The 22,291-nt window shown below is 32.3% G+C and overlaps 1 protein-coding gene across 1 annotated transcript; it reads left to right on the forward strand.

Annotated features, from left to right (window-relative positions):
- Positions 1–10,125: 10,125 nt before the first annotated feature.
- LOC120284015 lies at positions 10,126–11,047 on the forward strand. Its single transcript, XM_039290842.1, has 2 exons — positions 10,126–10,642; positions 11,019–11,047. The coding sequence occupies exons 1-2, from the start codon at positions 10,126–10,128 to the stop codon at positions 11,045–11,047; spliced, it is 546 nt and encodes a 181-aa protein (XP_039146776.1).
- The last annotated feature ends 11,244 nt before the right edge of the window (positions 11,048–22,291 follow it).

The following is a 22,291-nucleotide window of genomic DNA, read 5'->3' on the forward strand; positions in this document are numbered from 1 at the left end:
GATAAAACTGGATAATATATTATTTCCTTAAATTTTCAAATTGATATAATTATAAAATTTCTCTTTGAATAGTTTAAAAATATATTGATAAATTAGGATTTTATAAATATCTTTAATAATATCACGTTCAGAAATTTTTATTTGAAGTTATAAATTTTTAAAAAATTATTAAAAATAGGATAACATATTATTTAATTATATTTTGGTGAGAAATAATGGTAACATATAGTAATTTCTACAAATTTTTGTGGGAGAGATAATTAAGCAATATTTTTAATGTGCAATTATTTTTAAATAATAAAATTTACGTATTAAAGTTACAAATTACAATATTTATTAATTAATAATTACAATGGTTATAAATAATGTATATATATTATTGTCTTAAATTTGTGAAATATATTTTATTAGAAATATTTATAAAATTTCCCCATCAATGATCTAAAAAATATATTGATAGATTAGGATTTTATAAATATCTTTAATAATATTTTATTTAAAGTTATAATTTTTTAAAAAATTAAAAATAGGACAATATATTGTTTAATTATAATTTCATGAGAAATAATGTTAATGTATATTGATTTGTACAAAATTTTATTTCCTACAATTATTAAAATCTAATATAAATTGCAATATTTAGTGTTAATTTAAATCTCCTATATTAATTATAATTATATATTAGATTTTTAATGAAATATTAAATGATAATAACTCATTAAAAAATTGATTTTAATAAAGTAAGCCCTAATCTTTTTTTTAAATAGCTAGGGCTGCCACTTAGCTTCTTCTCCCTTTTTTTCTCTTATTTCTCCTATTTCCTCTATTTCTCCTGCCCACTGTCACAGCCAGATCACCCTGATCTTTCCCTCTTATCCTCGTCCTCTGACCCCAGACTGAAGATCGCCCCATTACTGTGGTCCCGCGCCTGAATAGCACCAAGAGAGGTTCACCGATATTTGAGGAATCACAAACCACCACTAGCTCTCCCTTGCTGCAGCGACGCTCATGTCATCGAGTTCCTCAAATATCTAGACCAGTTCGGCAAAACCAAGGTTCACTATTCTTTTTGCCCTTACTTCTCCAACCCCAACCATCCAGCCCTTTGTTCTTGCCCTCTCCTCTAAGCCTGGGGTTCTCTCGACACTCTCATCGGCAGTGTCAGTGCCGCCTTCGAGGAATCTGGTGGCTGTCCTAAATCCAACCCTTTTGCGCCCACGCTGTCCGCATCTATCTCCGTGAGGTTCGTGAAACCCAAGCTTGCGCTCATGGCATCCCTTACGAGAAGAAGAAAAAGCTCGCGCTCGTTTAACTCCATGCATCTCTAGTATGCTTGTTAACTCAATTGATTCTAGATTTATTCATATGAAGATTAAAAAGATTAATCATTGAAAGAAAAAAAAAACAACTTTGTTTTGCAGTGCTTTCAGCTGTGAGTGGGATCAAAGAAAAGACAACTTCACTAAGGACTGGTATGCATGTTTCTTTTTCAATTTTTTTTACATGTTTGTAAACTATTGCCTTTTTATTGTGTAAATCATTTGTTCATCATTTTTTTTAAGCAGGTGCTATTGATGGAGTTGCTGTGGCAATCTTAATTACGCTATTCTTAGCTCAACGATTCGGCATAGACAAAGTTGGCTACTCATTTGCGCCGATAATATCACTTTGGTTCACTTTTATTGGTCTTATAGGAGAATACAACTTGATCAAGTATGATATCCATGTTCTTTATGCATTCAACCCCAAATATATTGTGGATTACTTCCGAAGGAACAGGCAACAAGGGTGGATTTGTCTAGGAGGAATTATTCTTTGCATTACATGTAGTTACTTATATATATATATATATATATTCATATCCATATTTACTAACTTAACCAACATGAAACTATTAGTTACTTTCCTAGTACTCAAAAAGGTGAAATATTCTTCAACAGGGACTGAGGCTATGTTTGCTGATCTTGGCCACTTCAATGTCAGAGCCATTTAGGTATTTCTTGGAATTTAATTATATAGAATTATATAATTAAAATTCACATGATCATGACTGAATGGAGATTTTCATTTTCTCAAAAATGTGGAACTTGCACCCCAAAAATTTCAATCTCTCTTCTCTCTTTCTACCTCTCCATATTTGTATTGTTCATGTCTGGTCCCCATTTTTCTTCAAACTCTCAGCAGCACACGTGCACTTACTCTTTTCTTCTTTTCTTTTCTCTTCTGTCGTTGCTAACATCATTCCCACATCACACAATAATATTCACTTCTTTTAATATATATATATATACATATATTTTGTTCCAAAATTAATTACAATTGAATTATAAGCACAAATATATATAATGTGGTGTTGTTTGAAGTTGTTTCTTGTTGAGAAATATGAGAGAGGTTAATTAATCTTGAGAAATGCTAAGTAGTATGAGAATGTGGATTGCAAGAAGGGGTGATAATTGATAAGATATATAAAAGGACGCAAACCCCCACCATGCTCAGGTCCCATCATCTTCTTTTCATTCTGTCTTCTTGGTCTCTGCCATAACTATGAACCTTTCTATTTATTGTTTGTACTGCTTATTTTCAACTTGTTGACATCACATTCATCTTACTAATTACTACTCTACTACCTGCATTTCTTCTTCAACAATATATATTATTAACCATACTGTATTTCATCAATCTTCTTTCTTAATTCTTTAATTGTGAGTTATAAATAGAGAGGCAAATGTCATAACAAATCATGATTTATTGAGTATGGAAACTCCATGCAATATGTTGTACGGCTGTATGTTTGAAAGCATGGTGTCACATGTAGCTCACCTAGATTATTTCTATTTGGCACCAAATTAATTCATATTCATAGTGTCCTTGCTTCTGGATGTTATTATTTATATTGGTTTCACTATCACTGCATATTTTGGACCAATTGAAGTTGTGACAACTTCATAAAAGAAAAGTTCGTGATATGCACCATGATTTGTATATTAGCTTCATAGTTTGGACCTTTCAGAAATTAGTTTGGGTTTTTGCATGACTCTTGGAGTGATCTTTTAGAAATTTGCAAGTAATTCTCCTCCTTGCCATGAAACTCTACTGCTAATGATTTGTATATTAGGTTCTATCCTTGTTAAGCAGTTGGTTGGATCCCTTTACTTCACACTATTAGTTTGAATGCATTTTGTTGAAGAAAGTTGCGGTGAGTTAATTGTTCAAGTCTTTGTTATATTAATGAAAATGACTTAAATGTTGGAAGGTCCTCTAATTAAAAGCAAAGCATGTGGTGAGATGTATATGTAAATATAAATTACAAACAAAAAAGCATATGGGCGTCTTGCAACTCACACTTATGACATATGTCTATCATCACCATGCCATCATAATAATATCTTTGTCTTCATTCTACTATATATCATATGTTATCTACTTTTCTTGATAATTATTCATTGTGAGTGGTGTTGATGCTAGGTATTTATGGATAATTCTAATATTCATGTTTCTTGGGTTATGAATTATTTGACTATTCTTTGTTATTGGCAAGCTTGATATTTATGTTTTTAGGAAGATTGTTTTTTATTAAAAAATTGTTGCATCTTCATTACTTCATTTCCTCAAGTTATTATTTATGAATTGCCGTTTTGTTTTTCATTGACTGTTGATGTTGTGTTTATTTACTTGGTTGTAGACTTCTTACGAACAACACTAATGTAAATTTTGAAATTTCACAGGTTGGTGCAATAACTTACATTGCAGACTTTTGATTTTGCATTAGACTTCTGAGCAACAGAGGAACTACTGAAAAAGGAAACCGCAGAACATAGAAGCCTTAAGTATGTTTTTTTCCTAATCCAATGCTTTATTCTATAGTGCATTACCTATTATTTTCTATAGTCTACCTTATTCTATATTATGGATGTGAGATATTTTCTAGAGTGAATTATATCTCTAGTGTATTATTTTTCTTGTTACCCTTTGTCTATTGCCTCTTGAAAGTCCATGAGTTAAATTTAGATTTGGTAGGTAACTTTCCATCTAGTTGGAAGCATTTAATGCGACTAATTTAGAGCTCTACTCTATTAGATGAAACAAGTGTGCATTCATGTGAGACAATATTATCTTAAGGGATGTAGAGACATACCATGGTTCATGTTTGTATCTTTATAATACATCTATTGCTAAAATGAATTCGGAAAGAATTTGGATGTACGCTAGGCTCAAGGAAGGTCTTTTGAACCCTGACTTTTTAACGGGTATTGAGAATCATCGAATTCGCAAAGATGCATCCAGAATGTATGGATGGATCAAAATTAAGTGTCTCTGTAATCGTAACAAGTGTCATAATCGTACATTTCTTGATGAAAACAAAGTTAGATATCATTTAATGAAGTATGGATTCGTTCCTTACTACTATCAATGGATTCTTCATGGGGAAGTGCTAGATTCAGATATAAGGGTTTCTTCTGGTAGGTAAGATATGATGGATGACCAAGTTCCAAGTGTGGAGTAGACATCATATAATTTAATGGAACAAATGGTAATGGATGGTGGAGGTCTTCATTTCTTACATACTCTTATAGAGGAACCTCCAAATGCAACAACTCAAAAATTATTCGATATGCTAAACTCCGCTAATCAAGAAGTATAGCGAGGTTGTGAAAACCATTCACAATTATCGGCTATGGCAAGAATGCCAAACATTAAAGCAGAACATCATTTATTCGAGAGGTGTTTTGATGAACTTTGTCAGTTAATGTAGGAAATGTTACCAGCTGATAATGTAATGCTAGATAATTTTTATAACACAAAGAAACTAGTCCAAGGCTTGGGATTGCCAGTTGAGAAGATCCATTGTTGTCTTAATGGATGCATGATTTATTGGGGAGAAGACAATGAATTAACAAGTTGCAAAGTTTGCAGATCTCCTAGGTATAAGCGATGAAAAGGTAGTTCATCCAAATGTCAATCAAATATCCAGTACAAAAAGATGTATTACTTTCCTTTAACACCAAGGCTGTAGAGATTATTTATATCAAATGTAACTGCAAAAGAAATGAGGTGGCATGCAGAGCATGAGTCTAAAGAAGGAGTTATGTGTCACTGTTCTGATTCACCTGCTTGGAAGCACTTTAACAGCACCCATCCATCCTTTGCATTAGAGACTTAAAATGTAAGGTTGGGATTATGCACTGATGGATTCCAACCTTTTGGACAAACAAGGCAACAGTACTCCTCTTGGCTGGTGATAGTTATACCTTACAACTTGCCTCATTCATTGTGTATGAAATAGGAATATATGTTCCTTACCATAATAGTTCTTGGACCCAAAAGTCCAAAAGACATGTTGGATGTGTATTTACACCCCTTTATTGAAGTTTTGAAGCATTTATGGGAAATTGGGGTTGAAACGTATGATGCTTCACTAAAGAATAATTTTCAAATGCATGCCGCACTTATGTGGACCATTAGTGATTTCTCAGCATATTCAATGTTATCTGGATGGAGTACAATAGGTAGAACTGCATGTCTGTACTATAAAGAAGATTCAGATGCATTTAACCTAACAAAAGGTGGGAAACAACCTTGGTTTGATAATCTCCGAAAATTTTTACATCCTAACCATCCATTTAGAAGAAATAAAACAGTCGTCCATAAAATAGAATTATAAGAAAACAAGCTCATGCTATCCTTTCTAGTGATGAGATCTTACAAGAAATAGAAAGTTTGAATTTAAAGTGTGTCATGGACTTTGGTTCTTGTGAGACTAACCGCCGAATTGCCAGGAATAGTGGTTGGAGAAAACGGAGCATTTTTGGGGAATTACCCTATTGGTGAACAAATCTTATTCGACACAACCTTGATGTTATGCACATTGAGAAAAATATGTTTGACAATATATTCAACACCGTGATGGATGTAGAAGGGAAGTCTAAGGATACCACTAAATCAAGGGAAGACTTGAAGGAATTTTGTTGTCGACCTGAACTAGAAAGGAGTGAAGCTACAGGGAAATATCCTAAGGATGTTATACTCTCGATAAACCATAAAAAATAGTGCTCTATGAATGGCTTCAAAATCTCAAGTTCCTAGATGGATATGTGTCAAATATGGGCCGATGTGTTGACATGTGAAAGCTAAAGCTTTACTGGATAAAAAGTCATGACTGTCATGTCTTCATGCAAAGATTACTCCCGATAGCATTCAGGGAATTACTTTTGTTAAGTGTTTGGTGGGCATTAATAGAAATGAGTAATTTCTTCAGAGCCCTCACTTCAACCACTATCCGAGAGGAAGATATGTTAAGGCTTAACGACAAAATCCCTGTAATCATTTGTAAATTGGAGAGTATATTTCCCCCAAGTTTCTTTGATTCAATGGAGCATCTTCCTGTGCATTTAGCATATGAAGCATGGATTGGGGGTCCGGTACAATATCGATGGATGTATCCATTCAAGAGGTAAAACACTTTATTATGTCTTCTACATATTCTTAACATTAGTAAAATTATTCATCACATAAAATATATAGCATTATAGGTATCTAAGAAAGCTAAAGAAGAATGTGAGAAATAAAGCCAAAGTTGAAGGCTCAATATGTAATGCCTACTTAGTCGAGGAAGCTTCAGCATTTTGTGCACATTATTTTGAACCACATGTGAAGACAAGGTATCGCAAGGTGCCACATAATTATGAAAGTTGGAAAGATCCAATGGAACAAGCTAGGAGCTTATCAATTTTCACATGCCCTGGTAGGCCATTAAGAAAAGCAAAAACTAAAGAGAAAATTGAGTATATACCCCTCAAAAAATCTATAATTACATATTTACTCTCAGAAAAAAGATAATTGTGTATATACCCCTAAAAATATAGATAATTGCGGATTTGCCCCTACCGTTAGATTCCGTTAACAGAAGTTAATTATCTTTATTAACTATAGTTATAATCTTGATTAAGATATATAAAATGTCTAAAATAACCTTCTATAACTTTACCAATAATATCGGATCTCTCTCCCATTTCTCATCTCTCTCTCTCTCTATATATATATATATATATATATATATATCTATTACTCTCCCGTTCAGCTCGATGATGAAAAGCCTAGCGACAAGAAAGAGGGAGTTCGTCAAAATTGGAAAATTGGAAGCTTGAATACATGCTTGCCTGCCATTATACACCAACAAAAGAAGTTGTTCTTGGGTTTTTGCTATATAGGAAAACCACAGCCTAGATTCTCTAATCATAATGAGAATACCACTGATGTTTGCTCTTTTCTTTGGCCTTTTGTTTTTAGAGGATGTAGAACAAATGATTCCTCTTCAGCTTTTGGCCCATTCTCTTGGATTTGTGCACTATGTGAAACAAAACCCATGTTCTCTAATACCACTAATTTCTTCTGATTTTGTTTCTAAACCTCATTCTTTTGGTTGTCGGTTCAGATTATCTGCAGAGTGAGTAACTTTTGGTTTCCATTCAAACTGCAGCTAGAGGGGTCCATGTTTTCATGCTAAGATGCCAAGTTTATTTCAATTTTCTTCTCCTCCTTCTCTTGTTTATTATTTATTATTATTATTATTATTATTATTATTATTATTATTTTGGGAAAAAATTTGGAGGTTTTATGGTACCTGAGTACAACTTTTCATCTTTTGGTATTTATCTTTGATGTGTGAGGAAAGATAAAATTCTGGTCACGCCATCTGCAAAACATCAAATAGATTCTTATTTGTCTACTTCTTGTTCCTGTCTTTCCTTGCTTTTCCAAAGAAATCATCCAGTTAGCATTGGAGTTTGTTATAAAACCATTCATGTGTTCAGAAGTTCAATCATGGTCCACCTCTCATATTAACTACTTAATTTTTTTGTTGCGATAGATAATGTGAGTTGCCTTAATGTTTTCTAATGCTAATTGTTAGTGTTCAGCTCTGCAATAATGTTACAAAATAAAGTTGTTTTCTGATGCTAATATTTTAAAGATTATTTGTTCTTTTCCTCTATGGTAGATATAATCCAAGCCATTTATGAAGTAGAGGGTTGGTCCAATTTCATCAATTAGGATGTCCAAGCATTGGATGAGGTTTGTTTTACATGCTAAATGATGCCTTTGAAGAATTAAAGGGTTGGTTCCTGGTTCCTCTTCAGTTTACAATAATGTCATATTTTTGCTTTTTTTTTGCTGAAATGTTTTCCTACTTTGGTTTAGGTTGTAAGTTCTTTAAACAATTCCAACAATTTCCATTTCTTGTAGTGATAGTGTCAACAGTGTGTACAAGTTGACATTCAAGTATGGTGGATACTTCAAGGAAATTAAAGGCACTACAAGATTGAAGTATCATTTGGCGAAACAAAAATCAATTACTATAGATACTGATTTATACAACCAAGTGAATATGGAAGAAGATCTATCTTAATTCTATAGTTGGAGGTTGAATCAAATACCAATATTTTGGAGTGTGACAAGACAAAACAGTTAGAAGTCATTTGTTGAAATTAGAAGAGAAGAAGATATCATCAACATGTTTAATGAGTATAAGGACTTAAAGAAGTGTGAGATTTATGTAACATTGGTTGATGCAACACCATATTCTGTACAGGAGGGTGGGCAAAGGGTCAGCAATTTAGAAGTAATAGATATGAGAGAAACTCAAAGTTGTGCTTCTAATGACAGACCTATTCCAACTTAAGCAAGCATTGATGCAAATCATGAAAACATCAATATAGTGCATGAAGAAGATTGTGGTCAAGATGATGACTTGGTTGAGCAGATTGAAAGTGAAACTAGATGCCATTCATTATATAGCAGTGAATCAAATGATGAATCAGGTGATGAATCAGGAGCTAAGGAAGGCCAAATTCAGATTAATGGTGAAAACCCAAGTATAAAGATCGACTCCTTGTTTGTTGATTGTTATCAATTCCGAAGGGCACTTGAACAATACTCCATTCTTAGGGAGTTTTCCATTAAGTACATCAAAAGTGATCAGGCAAGAGTGACGGCAAGGTGTGCAGATTATAAATGCTCCTAGAGGGTCCATGCATCAATTGTTCGAGAGCAAGGTGTATTCCAAGTAAGAACAATTATTAATTACTTATTGTTACTTAATTTTGCAATACACATTAACTAGCAATTAATATGCATTAATACCTTGTAGGTAGAGACAATGCAAGATGAACACTCTTGTTGCTTAATATACAAATGTGGGAATAAAATGGCTACCCAACATTGGATTGTAAGTAAGGTTTGTGATTGGCTTCAACAGGAAGGTGATTTATCTGCCAAGGAGTTAATAAGAAGGTTAAATGAAAAGTATAATGTGGATCTACCATATCATCGGGTTTGGAGGGGGAAAGATGAAGTTGTGTCTACCATACATGGTAATTGGGAGGATTCCTATATGAAGATCACAGATTTCAAGGATGAGTTGATGAGAAGGAATCATGGAAGTATAGTAAAAATTGACAAAGAATTAAAGGAGGGGAAATCACATTTCAAGAGGATGTTTATATGTCTAGGACCGTGCAGTACAGGATTTCTTTTGGGGTGTATACCTTTCTTAGGACTTGATGGATGCCATCTCAAAGGTAAATACAAAGGAGTAATGGCAGCAGCTAGTGCTATTGATGGATGTAATCAACTTTTTCTAGTTGATTATGACATATTAGAGTCGGAAAACATTGAGTCTTGGACATGGTTCTTGAATGGCTTATATGAGGCAATAGGTTTGCCTAATGGTTTGGTACTTGCATCTGAAAAGCAAAAGGGTCTTGAGGAAGTAATTTGCAGGGTTTATCCATTTGTGGAGCATAGAACATGTGTGAAACACATGTACAGAAAATTCTAGAAGAAATTCTATGGGGAAAGTCTACAAAGAAGCATTTGGGTTGCTGCAAGATCATACACAGTTAGAGGTTACAATACAGCCATAGAAGAAATCAAATCAATTAATATCAGAGCTTATAATTGGATAGAAGACTTGGGGAAGAAACCAGAGATATGGAGTAGATCACAGTTTAGTACTATTTCCAAATGTGATTACATCACAAATAACATATCTGAGTCATTTAATGCATGGGTTGCAGAAACCACGGAAGGCCTATTTTAGATCTTTTAGACATAATCAAACAGATAATAATGGTGACCATAGATAAAAGAAGAAGAATGTCATCAAAATGGGTGGATGATATTGTGCCATCTGTGAACAAATATATAAGGAACCTATCTAGAAGATTGGCAGCATATGAGGTACAACGTTGTAGTGATTCAAAGGCTGAGGACTTTTATAAAGGACAGAGGTGTGAGGTTCTGTTGACTAATGGAATATGCAATTGTAGAAAGTGGCAAGTCTTTGGAATACCTTGTGTACATGCTATGGCATTCATCTTCTCTATCAGAGGTGCAAAATGGGAAGAATATGTTGATTTATATTTTTCAGTAGAGAAAACTAGGGTTACCTACAACTTGGAGATTGCTCCTATACCTGACATTAACCAATGGACTTCTAATGGTCAATTGGATGGTTTACTTCCTTCATTGTCAAGGAGACCATCTGGAAGACTGAAGAAAAATAGGATAAGGGCTACAGATGAGATAAAGTCAGGCAGACATAAATGTGCTAGGTGTGGTGGATTTGGTCATCAAGCAAGAACTTGTAAAAGCCGGAACATTCAACAAATCCATCAACAAGTAGCTCCCAACAAACCCAAGGTAGGTATTGAAAATTATATAAATGTTCTACTTGATTGATTTAAATTGTTTTTAATTTTGTTTGAAGTTTGTAATCTATGTTAAATTTGCCCTCTTATTAATCAATTAGTTGTTTGTTGAGTTACTAATCAAGTTTAATTTAAAATTGTAGGGGAAGAGGCAAGCCTAGAAAAACTCCAAGAGATAAAGAGATCCATGTTTAAATGATGTTTGTATGGGGAAGAGGCAAGTTGACCTCTTATTAATCAATTAGTTGTTTGTTGATGTGTTTGTATGGTTATAAATGATGCTCATATAATCTATTTTTGTTAATTTTGCAGGTTTGGCGACAAATATTGGAGCTTTATGATTGTAATAGACTCCATGTTGATATTTGGTTGTATACATGTTCATGTGAACATGTAAACTTTTAATGGTTAGCAAACATTTTGTGAACATGTTGATGTGTTTGTATGGTTAACTTTATGATTGTAATAGACTCCATTATGATAATTTTTAACTATTTTAAATTTCAGATTTTTAAAGGGGTATTCATAAATGATCATTTTACAATAAATTTTTTTTCAAGGGTATATACATGTAGTCAATATATTTAATGGTGTATTTCTCATTTAGGTTTTTATCAAAATAAAAATGATGAAGTGATATATTTGGAACTATAAATAGGATGATATAATTGCACATAAAAAATAATTTTTTTAGCTATTTTAAGTTTCAGATTTTTAAAAAGGGTATTCATAAATGATTACTTTACAATAAAATTTTTTTCAAAGGTATATATGCAAAGGGTATAATGGTCATTTTATATATTTGTTGTTTGTTAACAGATGGTTTTTCAGCTAATTTGAACCCCAGGGGTATATATGCAATTCCATGGATTATCAGGGGTATGTATGCAATTATCTTTTATTAAGGGCCAAATATGCAATTTCAAAATTATTCAAGGGTATAACTACAAAAAGCCCAAAACTAAATACCTAACTGAAGAAGAATATTCAGCAGCGCAGATGTAAATCTTGCTGAATTGTCTAGAAGTACAACCATTCATAAAGTAAGACTACTTAATTTTTATCCAAGGCATTTCTTTGTTTGCTTTCAGCCTTTTTTGGTAACTTGTTCATTTGTTTCAATGTGAAGCATTTTTGTCAATGAATTGTGGCCAAGGAATCCAGACATCGATGATGGATGAGTTGATGAGATATTAGAATGTGAATTCGCGATATGGTTCTTCACGTTCGCTCATAATGCTTTGAATGACATTTCCAACCAACTTTTGCAAGACTTGTCAAAAGGACCGCTAAGAAGTTATAAATCTTATAGTGGGTGCATAGTGAATGGCTTCAAATTTCATACCAAGAGTTATAGTTCAAATAGAGCGATAATGAATAGTGGTGTATCCATAAAATGCACAAATTATACGACGGATGAGGCCAATTAGTTGAAGTTTTATGTTTGGAACACCCAGGATTACTAATCAAGAGAACAATCTTGTTTAGATGTGATTGGTTTGATCTAACACCAAATTTGTGGACAAAATGTCATCAAGAATATAAGCTAGTTGATGTGAATCAGAAGCGGTTCTTCAATAAGTATGAACCATTTTTTCTTGCTATCCAAGCAACTCAAGTTAATTATACAACATGTCCCAGCTTAAAGCGTGACAAAGTTGACTGGTTGGCAGTGTTTAAAATGAAAGCTAGATATACTTCAGAGCTTCCTAAACAATCATATGCTACTACATCGACATCTGTTGAAGCACCTTTTCCACAAGACAAAAATGAATTCCCCTCGACGCAGATAAATTACAATGATGCGGAATCGATCATCTCTACGTGACCCAACAGATGAATTTATTGAAATAGACGATGAAGAAGTTGAGAGTGAAGATGACCCTCTTCCTGAATCAAAAAGCAATGATGAAGATGATGACCTTGAAGAAGTTGAGAGTGGTAGCATATAAATTTAAGGTATTATATATGTTGATGAAAGTGTTATATGTAAAAGAAATAGTTGTGGTAGCATATGTTCATTACGATTTGTATTTAAATCAAACATGCATATATTTATATAAATATAAATATAAATATATATATATATATATATATATATATTTATATGTATTTATATATTTATATTGATATATTGTTTGATGTGATGATACTTGTTCAGGCAAGAATGAGAGGGATGGGTCTTAGACACGACATCAAACATAGAGGCTCATTTGATCATGTAACGCATAAGGGTTCTCTTGCAGATAGATCAAGAGAATCAGTGCATTCAGGTGATCGAGCATGATAGTGAGCCTTTTACATCACCACCTACTCCACAGCGAGTTGTTTCTGCACATGCTATACTGCCTAGTCCATTGGTATCATAGACTGGCAATGCATTTGTTGGATCATCATCATCATCTATTTCTACTCCTTGTCATAGTGGAGGCACTACTCCTGATAATAGATCCATTGATCCTACTAGAGAGAACCCATGAAACATGGATAGATTGGCTCCTGGTATTGTGTTGGGGAAGCCTTGTATACATCTGGTTAACGGAGTGTAAGTGTTACATTGTTATTTCTTTTTCCTTTTTTTTTTGATAGATAGAGCATTATGATAAATAATATTTTTTGTCATAATGGCCTACACAACATTTGTGTTTACTCTAATTTTGTGTTTTTTGTGGTCTTTGATTGTTTTCTTGTTTGAATAATTGATAACTTGTGTTCGAACTTTTTAATTACTAAGGCATGTTCGAATTAGTGGGAAGAAGAATCTAGAACTGGAAATTAGTGTTTAATTTGTTTTAATCTTATTTTTCTATATCTTGTGAAACCATATTATGTATCCTTTTGGATCTATTAGAGAAACTTTGAAACTTGTTGTTCCACCAAAGTATGTTGTAACTATGTTAAAAAGGTCCATCAATTTTGATTGGTAATTGGTTAGTTTATTTCTTGATAAACTTGATCCCTGAATTTTTGTTAGAATTATGCAGAAATGTAGCTCATTGTTTCATATATGGCCCTGCTTGACTTTTATGGAAGGTTGTTTACTAACTGTTTTTAGGAAGTCACTCTTTTGCAAGTATTTTTTGTTTTAAAAACATAAAACATCAAACTTCAAGAATGTGAATCATGTTCTGAAGCCTTTTTAAAGTAAGTTTCTATATGAGAAGTTTTCTGTGACCTTTTGATTAATTCTGTGTACTTAAAAGTTTCTTTCTTGATTGAGGTGATCAAGATTGTCATGCTGGTAGTAATGCAAATATAATAATTATCTCAAGACATTTTTCTCGATATCATTACCAGTTAATGTGTCTTATCAACCTCTAAATATTATCTAGCCTCCACTGGTTCCATCGGTGAAGTTAATGTAAAAATTTAAACATGGTAGGAAGGTATATTTTGTGTATTTCGACAAATAATAGGATTGGTTTGCATAGAGGTGATGGGCCGAATATGTTCTTATTATGTCTTTTGTGACACCTTCTGCATGTGTAGAGAAAGGTTTTAAACTAAAATAGTCATGGCCTTCTTCCTTTCATTCAATTTTTTTTGATCTTCTACATCTAGTTTTTTTACCTTCTATGATCTAGGTTCTTCACATTCTTGATGATTTTATGTAAAGCTAATTGAAACGTAGTAACTGGCAGTTACTATCATGAAAATCTCATATTCTATTATATTATTTGAGGCATGGACTATTGAGTGTTGTACGTTCAGGTGGTGATTTGCAAGAAGAGTATGTGGTTTCAGAGTGTAAAGTGGACACTGTGCTTAGTAATTTTGTTAAAATATTGGAGCAGAAAACAAAGGTAGAGGGGGATGATCTTCTGGTTAGAGTAAGGGAGTGGGGTGAGCAGATATCTTTGTGTTAGAGTAGGGGAGATGAAATGATAATTGATGGTATTGGTAATATAAGAGCTTGAGAGTGAGTTGATGCCCATTGTTGCATATGAGATATTGCTTGAAACAGCTCCGTTTTTACTATAATGCATACTAATAAAAGAAGTTCCTATTCTTTTACTGATCTTACCATGAAGTGCATGTAACCAGTTTCAACTAAAAAGCTTTCTTTCCATAATTCATATTATGTTTGATATCCTCTAATTGTATGTCTATTCATATAGTATTTGAGACTTTAATATTACGCATACAACATTCTATTGTACTAATTCTGATTTCTATTCAATGAAAAACAGCCTTCATTAACTGTGGTTAATAAAGGGGGATATAGCTTCATTCATTTGTGAGTTGGATCAGGAATGTTATGGTTCTTATAATAGTTATTTTATTTATTTATTTATTTATTTTTATCAGTAATGTTTTTACAGATTTTTAGGTTACATTTTTCGATTGAAAACACTATTATATTAGCCATAGGATTATTGTTTTGAGTCATGCTCCTTTTACCAAGTGTTATTCCCAATAAATTATCAACTTATTAGAAAAATATTTTAAATTTTAAACTAAATGACTGAAGAATGCAAATTCACTAATAACATTGACCGTGCAAAGTTATGTTCTGTAAACATTGTTCACCGCATCAAGTACACATCTAACTCACCTGAATGTTCTTATTTGGTTGTTACAATGATAGAAAAATCTATTAAACAATAAGTAAAGGTTGCAAAGTGAAAAACCAATGAAGGGATGTTTATAAAATGCTTTGATCTACATTATACATTGTATTGGCAATATAGTAAAATAATTCATTCACCTGGCCGGAGAAGGAGTTGAATAAGAGGATTTGATGAACTTTGTTTATTAATGCGGTGAAACTAAAAGAGTGACTTTTTGTTGGTTTTAGGCTTCATTATGTCTTAACCATGGTCCATAGTCATTTTGAAGTTTTGAAGGTGTGTGCTTTGTCTCTTAGAAATGCTCCCTAAGAGAACTTTCAAATATTAAACACAAAGATTTATACAAGACATGACTATTATTCAGCCATTAATTTGTTGCTGAAATACTTTAGGCACTTGCTAAAAATAGTGGTTGAGATATCCAATAGTTTACTTATTTTTTTTCATCATATAATGTTCTCATCAAGACAACCTTATGCTTGTAGTCATGCCCTTCTGTCACATGTTTGTGCCCTACTTCCATTTTCCAATTCAATGCCCTACTTTTCAATTCCACGTAGTATTTGATTTGGTTGATGGTGCAAGCATAAATTTGTTGGCAATAGGTAACATCCTTCTGATATTTGTGCGAGAAAAATCATATCTATCTTTAAGGAAAGAGTTGATGAGGATGGCTATTGTTGGAAGAATGTTTCTAAGGAAACGAAGGAGTTCTACTAGAATAAATTTCAGGTATTAATTAATTATTATTTTAATTTGTCACATGGATTTAAAAATGGCATTTTTGTTTATATTTCACATTTTATTTTCCATCATTTTCCTTGACAAGATTTTATAGTAAAGGAACAAAGAATTTTAACATGGAGTTCTACTGGAATGAATCATTGCTTGTTCTGCTGATGATTATTGCTAATAATATGTAATTGTTGAGATGCATAGAGCAAAAAATGGTGAATTTCTCTATTGTTTTGATTTAAGAAAAATTACATTTTTTCACTCCATCTAATTGCTTTGGGGGAATAATATGTATCAGAAGTAGATCAAGTCAAGTGATAAGTGAAACTACAAAATAACAAGTTATGCCTGCATTTCTCATAGCATCATCTTTCATACCTATGCCAACATTCTTTTAAGTTGGCGAATCTACCTTGGAAGTTGATATAGATACTTGGAGTTCTTTATGCTACTTTCTTTTATCAAGACTTTTGCAAAATCTGGTGGCAATTATTTACTTCCTAATAGTAGGGTAGGGCACCTAATAACTTATTAGTCTTTAATTAGAAATTGTTGTTAAGTGTTTTACTATATTTTCCTATTTATTTATAGAGATAATTCAGTTTCCAACCAATATCCAACATAATCATGTTAATCAAAAACTGACATGTATTTCCTTTTTTAACATCCTATAACAATAAATAGTTTCTATTGCTTTTGAGGTTATCCCTAGCCATAATTCTATTACTATCTGCTGATGTAATCAAATTATATTGATCCTTTTTCTAGTCCACTCTTGTTTATTCAAAATTGTGGCATGCAAAATGAGATTCCTTACTAAAGTTATCATTCAATAATTTTAACTAAGTGCCGACTAGAAATTTTGTGATTGATAATTGGTTGCAACTATTATAGACAAAACAATTGTGCAATTGAACTTGATGTACAAGAATTCTTATCAAATTATACATGCCTTATTGCAAAAGCTTAATAATAAAAAGTGCAGAGATGATGACATATGAATGTATGTATTCCATATTTGTTCTAATTGTTTGTTGGTATAACAATAGACATGACAACATTTATATTCTTTTACCAGCTGGCTGCATTTATTTAATTGCTAATGCAAATTGATTTAAATTCCATAATTAATCTCTATTTTGAAGTTAAGATAGCAATACATATTATATGATTTTGAAAATCTGAATTACAGAAACATTTTGTTTGGGATGAGTCAATCTCATCATTTATTAAGATGGCCTGGTCACATAAGGCTGCATAACATTATTGAGCTTTGATGTGTACCTTGAGAAAAGGCAAGGAAAAGACCATGTATGTGAGTGATTCCACATGGCAAATATGGAGGGAGTCATGGAGATACACCAGAATTTAAAGCTCGGAGCAACCAATTTGCTGCAAATAGGCTCAGTGAGATGGATGGACATGGATGTGGTATATCCCGGAACACAGGAGGCTCAGTTCCTCACACCTCCCACGCAGAGTGATTGGTAAGTTATTCTATTTGAATGAATATGTTTCTATATAACAAAGAGTCTGTATACTACTAGGTAGAACCTAATTCTATAAATCTGTTATATTATTCGAGAGATTGAAGCTTGGCCATGACCCTCTTCCGTATGAGCTTTTTAAAGTAACATATACGAAGAAGGGTACTTCAGATTTCATTTGTTTTTTTTTCAACCTTAAATTTTATTTGCACTACTTGTATTTCTATTCATTACTTTGATATCAATATTTAACATGTAAAATCTATTGATGCAGGATCGTTATTTAGAGCTTATGGAGCAAGCATCCCAAACACAAGAAGGGCACGGTGAGCCTCCTGTTGTGGATGAAGCAGTTATCTATTATGAAGCTGTGGGGGGAGAAAAAAACACAGGGTATACGGAGAAGTATCACAAGGATCTATTTTTTATCCCCAGTCATCTCAAAGCTTGTCTACTGGTACATCATCGAAGACAGTAAATACTGAGATCAAAGAGCTGAAGCAGACAGTTATACAGTTGCAAGATAATAACAAAGAGCTTCAACAGAGTTTTCTCTAGATGAAGGAGGAAAGGAAGCAATATCAGGAGGAGCTACTGCGCCAGATGAAAGACATGATGGAGCATTTCGAAACGAGGATGCTTCAGCTCTCGCAATTTAGCAATTTGGACTCACAACCATTAACTGATGATGATGATCATCATCATCATCATTTAGATGACATTTAGTACCCTGTAGTACTACTGTTTTACTTATAGTGTATTGTATTGAACAAATGTGTGGTTTATAATATTTTGTGTTGAAACTGATATTTGGTGTTAAACTAGAATTTTGTGCTGAAATAATTACATGTAATATATTTGGGTGTTATTATATATATTGTGACAGGTATTTTCAGGGATAATAGAGAATTAAATTTTATTTTATTTTTTTATTATTTTTTTACAAATTTAGAAACGGATTACAATCTGATTATTCTATTTCAAAATATTATATAGAAACGAATTAGAAATGGATTAATATAAATTTGAATTTCTTTTATTTTTATAATTTTAAATTTAGAAACGAATTACAAACGGATAGTTTGTTTCAAAATATTTTTTTATTTTTTATTTTTTAAAATTTGAAATGGATTAGAAACCAATTTATTTCTATTTCTAATAAAAAAAGATTTAAAACAAAACTTTCGGTTTTTAATCTGTTTCTAATATTTGAAACAGATATGATTTTGTTTCTAATCTGTTTTAAATTTCTGAAACGGATTAGAAATGGGTTTGAATTCGAAATGGATGAGAAATGGAAAGTATTCCGTTTCAGATCTGCAACGGAACTAATTCCGTTGCAGATCCGTTTCAAATTTTAGAAACGGACACATTTTATGTTGCTAATCAAATTAGCAACTAGTTTTTCTAAGAACGGCAAACTTCTGTTTCTAGTCCGTTTCTAAATTAAATTAGCAACGGATTAGAAACGGAAAAAGCTGTTTCTAAACTGTGATTTTGTTGTAGTGTATATATAAATATATAAAAACATTTTTATAATTTTTGTGGGGTTATTTAACTCCACAATTCTATATGTATAGCTCCGCCCCTGCATCCAATCGAACCACCTTACACTCACCCCAAATCCTCAACCATGTTTTTAAAAGAAATCGAATCATTGACTTTTCACGTAGAAGTTAATAGCACTATCATTAATCTATTGTGGCAATGGTTTCCGTTAAAAATCAAACCTTTTCTTGCTTAATTTATTTAGCTAAAATTTAACCACATTTTAACATAAAAAATTAATTGAAGTACATGATTTAGAATATCCAAAAATTACAAAAAGTTATTCTTTATTTTTTTAGTGTAATTATAGAGTTCTGTGACTTGGTTTATATTTATAAATAAACCAATTAAGTTTACACAATTCCTTTTTCAAGCTTAAATATTTTAATAGTTTTCAAAATAATTTTATTATTTTTTCATCCTCTAACAACAGACTTTTTTCGGGGCAATTCTGCACAATCCATGCCATTTAGTTGAGTATTCACCTATTTGTATGATTTTTGTGCCCAATAAAGTACCATATGCCAAGAGCCTTCTCAATTTCACTGCACTCATGCATAGTTATCCCTATGGCATTTAACCCCAATAATCAAGGTTACTTTTTAGGAATTAGTATTACCATTTCTCTAAACCTCATTATTGATTATCATTATTTGAAACAAAAATATTAACATATTCGTTGAAAAAATGATATTTTATTTTATTTTATATTATTTTTTTAAAATTTGGCCCATTAGAATAAAAATCTCTATGGGCTCAAAATCACATTCAGTGTTGATTTTTTTTAAAAAAATTATATATAACTTTGTATCATAAATTTACTTTTTATTTTCTATTAATGCCCATTCATAGTACTATAAGCATTTACCACAGTAAGCATAGGTTAAGGAGCCTAGTATTCCATCATGTTCTCAAGATTCTATTCGCCTATAGGGTCTAGGCCTTCTGAAGATCTGTGATTGCTATAGGAGGTATCATCAATTCTTCTGAGGGAATACTCCCTTTTATGTAGTCTCTGAATCGAAATTCTCGAAGCCAGGGATAAATTCTCTTCATATGATACTCTGTAGCTAGCATTTGGGATACTAGGTTTATGAAAGTACAAAAAAGTAAATACATGAATTTATCCTCATAAACCTTCATTACCTTTATTTCTAAGATCAAGTAGCACCTATGATTATCAGTGATAGTAGAACCCATCCTATTTCAGTTAGTGGATAATGCACAAGCTCTCCATAGTCTGAGTTAGGCCTTGATGTCTCCTTGTATTATTAGATTTCTCATTTATCTAGTTATGAACCTAGTTTGGTAAGGCTTATGGTATCGGAGTAGGGTCATCTTGATGTGGTGTCTTTCTTCATCCGAGTACCATTCATCAAAGCATGGGGGTATCAAATTGAATTCTAAATTAATGAATCCATCACAACCGGCTCCTAACGTTTTGAAGAACTTGTGGATCAAATGACTGAGTTACCAATAATTGTTGAACATATTAGATTGCTGTGGTTTGGAGAGAATGGTTCTTGCCAAGTAACCATGGCATAGGAGATTCATTGTCTTGATCTGAACACCACCAATTCCTTGGTCTTTCCATTTAGAAAGGTCTAGAGAGCATTTGATGACCATGAATCCTTCACCATATTGACATCCAGAGTCCTTGTGTTTGGGCTCATAACAAGTGTTGCCTGCTAGAGCCATTCCAACAGGGAGATCTTCTTCTTTTGTTAGTTGCCTTAATATTTCTTATTCAACTATGAATTGCTCATATTGATTCTTCATCACTTTCTTAAAAATAATCTTCTTCACTTTTTAGACTGCTTCTGGGAACAATTCTAGCTTCTCCATTCATTATTGCCTATCTTCACTGTTGTGTTTCAATGCTTCTAACTCTTCTTGAAGGTCCTTGAGTTGAATCTTAAGTTTCTTTCCTTCTATTTTTTTATAGTGATTTTTGTTTTAAGTACTTGATTTTTTGTTCCTGGCCCACCATGTAATCTAGACAGTTTGAGGGAATATTTAATACTAGAGGAGCTGACTAAATATGGTAGTGGAGTATAGCTAAATCTTCTAGAGGAGTTTTATTTTTATGATAACATGTTGTTGTACAGAAAGTGTAACTTGGATTCTAAATCTTCTTGAGGAGTTTGTTAAAGATGAGAAAATTTAGGTTAGGTTCTATAGGATATTGATTTGAATAGTTTCATTTGGCCATTCCTGCAATGAAATGAATACTTGTTAGAAAAAATCATAACTAAGGCTCAAGGAACACAGATATATACCTTCACAAGAATTGCAAATGGACCTACCGATTATAGCCATAGTTCTTGTTATACTAATGAACAAATCCTTGTTTATTAGTAAATACTTAATGAAAGGATTTCATAGTTCCTATAGTAAGAAAGATCATGAATGGTCATGTTAGTTTAACAACCATTGTCTTTCTTATCGTATACGCACAAACTTATCGGTTAGTGTCAAAGGCTTCATAACTCCCACAATAATAGAAAATCAAAAGAACTTGTGGGCTTTACAATCCTTTTTTCTATTAATGCAGATGGATAAGTCATGGGTTTAGCCTAGTTATAATAGTATTTATATATAGATTACTTACTTCCAATCTTAGAGTAGTTTTCATATTATTTATATCTTTTTCTACACTTTCAAGTTTTTGTCCTATAGTTCTTTTTCCCGTTTTGCTCCCAGTTTGTCTACTAGTTTAATGATTTTTCATTTTATCCTTTCGCTTATGAGATCTATTAGTCCTAGCATATTTTCAACTATTCTACTTCTAGAGTATGTTACCAAATACTTCATTATTATATTATATTTGAATTCTTTTAAATTTTTTATCATTGCCTCCAATTTTGCTAACTCCTCTTGATTTGCATATGTCATTCTACTTTTAGTTCTATATAACCCTTCCATAACTAATTAGTTTGGAATGTTTCTTGTATCGTCTTACTTGGTTTGTCTGTTAAAAAATTATTTGCGTCTTTAATATATTCTGTGGTTACATTAAAACCATTTCCGATTTGTAGATAATTATTTTCATATTTTTTATAGTAAAATGTGCAATGGCTCGACAATTTGTTTGAGAGTAAATTCATTGAAGGAGATAACAAATAGTTTGAATTTTTCTAAGGCTTTAATTGTTGCTGGTATTTCTACTTCAGTTCTTGAGATAGTTATACTATATGTTCCACTATTATACATACTAATTTGTTCTTCTTTAACTAGACTTTCT

This window comes from Dioscorea cayenensis, chromosome 19 (genome assembly GCF_009730915.1).
Source record: "Dioscorea cayenensis subsp. rotundata cultivar TDr96_F1 chromosome 19, TDr96_F1_v2_PseudoChromosome.rev07_lg8_w22 25.fasta, whole genome shotgun sequence".
In the NCBI taxonomy this organism is placed as follows: Eukaryota; Viridiplantae; Streptophyta; class Magnoliopsida; order Dioscoreales; family Dioscoreaceae; genus Dioscorea; species Dioscorea cayenensis.

Excerpts from the sequence above, each read along its gene's own strand:
- LOC120284015 (XM_039290842.1), top strand. The coding sequence starts at position 10,126 with ATGGTGACCATAGATAAAAGAAGAAGAATGTCATCAAAATGGGTGGAT. Across the intron at positions 10,643-11,018 it reads TGGTCATCAAGCAAGAACTT|GTTTGGCGACAAATATTGGA; the intron begins GTAAAAGCCGGA and ends TTAATTTTGCAG.